The sequence below is a fragment of the Triturus cristatus genome, chromosome 4_1 (genome assembly GCF_964204655.1).
Source record: "Triturus cristatus chromosome 4_1, aTriCri1.1, whole genome shotgun sequence".
Taxonomy (NCBI): domain Eukaryota; kingdom Metazoa; phylum Chordata; class Amphibia; order Caudata; family Salamandridae; genus Triturus; species Triturus cristatus.
The window spans coordinates 1,118,997,106-1,119,004,304 of record NC_140585.1 but is presented as its reverse complement, the minus strand read 5'-3'; the positions used below and the strand labels follow the sequence as shown (position 1 = coordinate 1,119,004,304).

Below are 7,199 nucleotides of genomic sequence, written 5' to 3'. Positions count from 1 at the left end.
CATGCGAAGAGCGGCGTGGTATTGTGTTAAAAATGTAAATACGTTTGCAAAAGATACCCGAAACATGTTTATAACAGTATACATAATGTTTTCCCTGGTATCGCTTCTTAGGTTTCTGCAATGGGCAGCTGGACCGCTCACGCAGTAAGCGTTTTCACTTACAAATTCATTCTGGATCTGCCAGCCGCACATCACTCAATACTAACGATCAGATATGAAGTTAGCGCCCTAGTGCTAAACTCAACCCCGTGGCAAAGAACCTCAGTGGCCGGAATAGCGTCTCGTGGGTAGCTGGGGCGGTCTCTTCCGGGGTCAATAGCAGGAGCTAACCAATTGCAGTCTTCTGTGGGATGATACGGACGACTCAAGCTTCCACCCAGACGCCCTCCGAGGCTGCCTGTCATTCTGAGTAGACTATCTTTCCGACCTTCTCCCGTTTTGGCCGGGCAGAGGCAATTTGTGGGGTTCGACACCCTCCACCGGGAGATGAGAAGTGAGTGTTACGATCGGAGAGCTTGTTGTTTTTATGTGTCTACCTGTGCATTGTAGTAGTATGCCGGTTATCTGTTTCGGTACACTTTAAAGCAGTTCTATTTCCTGCACAACTTATACATCTTGATGCCAGCGCTGATACTGTCACGCTTTCTTTATGGCTGTACGGGTGGTCCTGCCGCGGTCACCCATGTGTGTACGGATGTCATGCTTGGTTCTGCCTTAGTGTTTCTTTATTACTGGTAGCCTTCTGAAAGCTGGTACGGCAACTGTGGCGCTGTCTGTGTGGAGTTGACCGTGCTGCTGTCACACCATGACGCTATTAATGCAATACTGTAACACTGCACGACTGTGGTACTGCACTACCTGAATAACGTCGGTGGAAATACCGTTGCTTTCAAACTTTGACATTGGAGGTAGCAGTGCGACTATAATCAAGTGGGTAGTACCGGTGTTAACGCACTTTCTTTCTGCAGGGCATACTGGTAGTGTCACGGAGGTTCTAGATTTGTAAAGCATGCTGTTTTCTTATTGTCGTCTTATGTACCGTCTTACCTCTTTGTGTATGTTTACTACTCATGACGGCAGGGCTGTTATTGTTTTCTTGCTTGTGTGTATCTGGAGATGCCACTGCTGCCGTCACTGTGATTTCATGAGCAAGTGTGGGCAGTGCTGATTCTATCACAGCTTTTCTTTATGCCTTTTGCAAGAAGATTGATCACTGGCCAATTTCAATACAGGCCGGAAAGTTAACGTTGCTGGTGTCAACTCGTAGTGTTGCAAGCCCCTCAGACACCACCATCTAGGTAACTCGTGAATGGGGGGTTTCACTGCATTCCCCCGTGAACCTCTGCTCTGGAACCGGTGGGCATGAATACAAGCTATGGCAGACGGCCAGTGCCCGTCCACTAACCAAATACTGTATATATCTTGTTCTGCTGTGGGGGCAGAGTGAGAGGGGCCAGGGCATGGCCAAAATAAAATGTCCTGTACCCAGTACCTGCTTTGCAACGCTCAATAAATTGTAAAATATTTTTGGGAGCACGAGGAGTCTGCACGGCTTTACTAATTGGGCTGCAAGACTGGACATTGGGTTTCATGTCGTGTTTCCACTGTCTTCTGCAGTTAGCCATAACATGTGCACAGTGTGTTTGGGGGCACAGGGTCAGGGCGGAGGGCATGTCCATTTGATGAATCCATTGATCTTCTGGGGAAGAGATGCTGAGCTCAAGGACGGGACAAAAAGCATTGTGTCCAGTACCTGGTAGGCAACCAAACATTGAGCCTGGCGGACTTTGAGATGCTGGAGTGATGAGCAGACTCAGTGATGTAAAATATTATGTCATGTTTTTAACCTCTTAGGAAGGAGACATGGCTGCTGTGACTGATAAGAATGACCCAAGTGACACATGTATGGTCAGCAAGAAGGCTATCCCAGTCGGTGTTTCATACCCAGATGTGGAGAATTGTGACATCCCTTCTTACGTTTCCGAATTCGTAGAAAGAGAATTAGGTAACGATGTAAAGTCTTTACGAAGGCTTGGTAAACTCATAGAGGAGATCACAAAAGATAAGCAACAATTGGAGGAACAAGTAAGTACGTTTCTGTTTCTAGTTCTATGCATTAAACTATCTCAGACAAGCTGAATGAAAGTGCAGACAACATTTTTCTACGCGATTAGTTTCTTTTTAATGGCTTTACAAGCATGTAAAATTGCTCCATCATTTGTGATTGGACACACAAAAACGCGATCACCATCACTAATATTAATGGCTACCAATAAAAATTAGTATAGAAATTCACCTATTTATGATGGTATAGTTTAATGCAGGATCATCTCCATGATGTTCAGGCTGCCACCTTCCAGCAAGCTTCTCTGTCTTGTATACTCTCATAATGGCAACCTGCTATAGAATGTCTGCACCATCATGTCTGTGTACCACTAACTGGTAACGTTTTTCCAGCGCTTCCCTGTCAGTGTTTGTTGGTTATAGTAGGCTTATTCTATACTTGTTGCTTCTATACTTTTATTTTTTTTAAACATTTTTTTTGTTGTTGCAATAAATACACATATTCATGTGTCAAATTTAAAAATGGTGAATGTGCCATCAAATTTAGTTTACAAACCGTAGTTGGTTTGGTGGTCCACCAAAAGAGTGAGAAACTTTTTATTTCTGACAGTCTTTTGTACTCTCGAAGGTACTTATACATTTTCCTTTACTTATATGTATCGCATTTCATTGCTCAGTTCCCCTATTGCATCTTTTGGGTGAATATAAACCAGTTTCTGCAAACACTTCTAGTAAATTACATTTGTTTCAGTTCTATTCCATGGAAAATCAATAATGCATTGGCAAGCGTTTTCTTCTGTTCACTTTCCGGTGTGTAAAATATTTGGAAGATCAACTATGCTGTGTGCAAAAACTGAAAATATTGATGTTTGCCTTTTACCCAGAATTTCGTTTTTTTTCTTTTACTCTTTTTGTAACCTTGCTTTACAAACATACTTTGGCAAAACCAGAGGTTTGACCCTCACGTTATAAAAGTATGACCTATTGGAATGATAATGTTTATATAAATGCTTTTATAAATGGTAATTGGCCAGAAACCAAAGGTGTGCATCCTTGGTTCTTGAAGGCAAAATCCATGGCAGATTTTTCAGATAACCAGAATGTAAATTATTTGTATTCAGAGTAATCATATCGAAGGGCCTGATTCAGAGTTCGGCGGACGGGTTACTCCGTCACAGATGTTACACGCTCGTATTTCTTCCGCAGTTTTACAAGTGCCTTATATCCAATAGCACTTGTAGTTCGGCGGACAGGAAATCACGTTTGTGATGTAGTAACCCATCCACCGAACTCTAAATCAGACACCAAATATCCATATGCTTATCCTGAAAACATTGGAATGGATATAGCCTTTATGGATCTAAGGTAGCTATACCAACATACACTGTTCAATTTTTATCCAGATTTCTAAACTTTAGTTCAATAGAACATGTTTATTAAGACAATGTGTGCCATAACAGCTGTCATTTTTATATTATTGTCCACCTAGGTACTTACAGTTTCCACAGAAGTGCCAAAAAGAATTCAAAATGCTTTGAAGAATGCAGAGGACTCGAAAAAGCTACTTAGCCAGCTCATGGAAAAAGAAGCACTTCTGTCTGATTCGATTAGCAGCCACCTTCTGAAGGCCCAGCCGTGGATGGAGGATCTAGGTGTACTGATTAGCCAAGTAGAAGAAATTGAGCGACATCTCTCATACCTAAGATGGATTTCACAAATAGAGGAGTTAAGGTAGAGTTGGAAACCTTTGTCTTACTAAAATGTGTCCTTTTGTCCCACAGAACCTTTAATGGGCCTGATTATTATATGTATTGTGGTATTACGACTGAAGATGGCACGAGTTTACCACACTTTCCCCATACGACACATGGGGACCTTCTAAACGAAATCTTATTCACTATTGATCTAGGATTTGCCAACAATTTATGTAAACCTTTAGTCCCGTTTAGCCCTACTTTCAATGGTAGAGGTACATTGTCAACAATAGATTTTATTTTAATGTTCACCAGACATGCTATTAGATTACAGGAGTTTGTAACCCACGGGTCGTCTTGAGTGACCACTTTCCCTTGAGTATAGGATTATTAACACATATCCGGACAACTAACCCCACTGACAGATCAACTCACATCGTCGAGGATATCTCTTTCACAATGGTTGCCTGCCCCCTGATATTGCTTCTAAAATTGTGAGAATGGGACACCGCGTCGGATCTGTGCCTGGTGGAGCTGGAGGGTGCGGGGCTCCGGCCTGAGGACGTGGCTGCGAGCCAATAGCTGACGGAGGAGATCCGGGAGCTCTGTGGTGTGTCTGCCTGAAGCGTGCGCGGTCTGGGCGGCGGCGGTGGCCGCAAGCATAGATATCGAGGGCAGACGCCTGTGGCGGCAGGAAGGAGGCGGCGGTGAGCTCCACCCGGAGCACTGTTGAGGCCGGCTGAGGCTGCCCAGGGAGGTTCCGCCATCTTGCGGTGCGGCAGTGCGGTGCCTGCCGAGTTGAGACCAGGCTGGGAGCGAGTTCCTTGGCAAGAAGTAGTAAGCGGCGGACTTCATCCCTCGCTCAAGGAAGGCTGTGGAAGGCTGTGGAAGGAAGGTGCTGTTGCCCTGATTCTGAGTGCTGGCGACCTTGGGACTGGGTGGTGAGCTCTCCCAACTTCGCCATTTTGACTGGAGCTTGGACCCTGAGAGGGGTTGTTGTTGGTCTGGGCCCTTTAGAGACTGGGGGAGCTCTTGGAACTTGCCATTTGCTACAAGCCTTACCGGTGAACCAGGGGGACACACTGTTGTTGCTGGGTGCCGACTGCTGCCCATCGCGAGTTGGGGGACTACACTTCCCAGCATTCTGTGCGGCGTGCCTGCCACTGATAACGGGCGTTATAGCGTTCTAGTCCGGAAGAGGCTAGGCTGGGCAAATCCCCTAACACTCTGTTTTGGGAACTACGGATTGGACACTTGTATGTGCAGGAAGGTACTGTAAATTGAGGATCCTATATATATTGTTGCTCTGTCCCTGTTGTCTCTTGTCGTACGTATTAATAACTGAGGAATGGAGAAACGTAAGGGAGCAGTGGGGACATTAGATGCCTTCTTGGTAAGGGCAGAATCACTATTGATTCACAAGATTGAACTAACTGAGCGACGTCTTTCCTTGGATCCATTAACCCAAAGAGGTAACCATTCAGCGGACACTCAGGATGTTGGCATCGGTGTTAGAGTGGATGATGGCTTGTTTACTAAGTCCCCCATTAATGCTTTATCCCTGTCCCACTCTCCTTTTTCTGGTTCAACCCTAGAACCAGAGCCAAAATTGGTGGTGGGTAGAGCTACCAGGACTAGGGTATCGAAAAACGTGGTAGCACGAAAAACCAAAGTTTTGCCTGCAAAAAGAAAATGGGGACCACCTCCCAAAAAATCTAAATTTGCAATGGCCCCCCAAGCAACGGACAGGTTAGACATAGAACACAACGTAATTACATGTCAAACCAAAAGTATTTCCATTGGCACACAGACAGACACGGTTCATGTGTACCTTGATCATAGCTGGGGTAACACCAGGGAAGTTGCCACAGGAATCAATGCCACCATCAATAGTGTAACTGCTGGTGTAATGGTCAATGATGTCCAAGACTTTTTCAAGAAGGGCTTCATACCGCTTTGGGACAAATTGAACCTTCTGGAAGAAGCAATACATTTTTTTAGGTATAGTAAGGAGGGTAGAATGGTGGAAGAGCTAAACGGGAATTTATGAGAGGGAGGACAAAACCACACACCACAATAGGGAAGCACAAAGTGGTAAATCCATTGAACCAACGCATGTTAGTATGGGAGATAGGACCCAGGAGGCACCAATTGGTTCCAATCCTATAGGCACACAGAGCAATTGTACAGTACGCTCTAATGCAGACAGGGGGCAAGACAGACGGACCCCTAGGACGATCCATAATTGTAGCAAAACTGCCATTAATGATCAACTAAAGCCCAATTTGAACATCCTAAACCTGCCCCCTGCCCATATACGCTAATATTAGCTGTTGTCCCCGCTCTTAGAATGACTGAGAGAGAAAGTTGGGAAGACCTACGGAAGAAAACTATAGATTGGCTAGCCAAATACAAAAGTTTTCAGCTAGCAGACACTAAGGAGATACTAATGGTCCGTAGGGTAGGCTGGATAGGTTACTCCAGTAAAAATATAAATGGAGATTGTATAGTGGTAAATTTTCGCAGGCCCCAGTTGGTTCGCCACATCTTGAATAAAACTGAGATAACACACTCGACGAATACCAACATCTGTACACTTTCATTAGGGTTTTTTTATAGACCGCAGCCATGGTATTCAAACACTAGGCATTATCCTGTGCCACTGACAAATAGATACCATGCATTGTCAGACCTGGACGGCCAAGACTGACAACTATTCATACCTCAAGTATCAGGATCACTGGCAGCTGGGTTACAAGCTCAAGAGAAGGGGCTTGTTCTGGTCAATGCCATTAAATTGAATACCAATCATGGAGAGCCACCAAAGAATAACAGAAGGGACATTAGAAACCATCACATTAAGAACAATTTTGGTATAAAAACGGATGTAAGGAACAAAGTGAGGTGAGCTGTGTGGGAGAGATAGAATTGATCTCCTGGAATATTGCAGGGCTTAGAAGGAAAATGGAAGATGTTGTATGACAGGAATACATTGGGCAGAATGACATAATCATGCTTCAAGAAACTTGGGCCTTAGAACCCTTTTATAAAGTAGGCTACAAAACCTTTAGTAAAAATGCTATCCCCTCAGCTAGAGGGAGGCCCTCAGGAGGCCTCTCTATCTGGGTAAAGGTGACTTTAGGCATTGATGTTAAATTAGTCAAAACTTGCTCGCAGGACATTTTGGGAGTAACATTTTACACACCGGACAAAAAGGAAGTTTATATATTAAATATATACTCCAGACCATATCCCACAAGCAAGGAATCGAAGGTCATTGAGCAGATAGACAATTTTTTAAGCTCGACCGAATCAAGGGCTTTGATAATTGTGGGGGGCGATTTTAACCGTAAATACGAACCTACGGTTGGTCTAGAAAACATCTTTGACAAAGAAGATCTGGCTAATAATATCCCGCCTTTGGAAAGCACCCCGGCAGTG

The 7,199-nt window shown here is 44.4% G+C and overlaps 1 protein-coding gene across 1 annotated transcript in view; it reads left to right on the top strand.

The window, feature by feature from the left end:
• Positions 1 to 327: 327 nt before the first annotated feature.
• The window catches only part of RINT1 (RAD50 interactor 1), a 132,454-nt gene continuing 125,582 nt past the window's right edge, over positions 328 to 7,199 (top strand). The window contains exons 1-3 of the mRNA XM_085654145.1: positions 328 to 493; positions 1,855 to 2,085; positions 3,554 to 3,795. Of these exons, the coding sequence (XP_085510271.1) occupies positions 1,864 to 2,085; positions 3,554 to 3,795 (464 nt within the window). The 5' untranslated portion in view covers positions 328 to 493; positions 1,855 to 1,863. The remainder of the gene's footprint in view (positions 494 to 1,854; positions 2,086 to 3,553; positions 3,796 to 7,199) is intronic.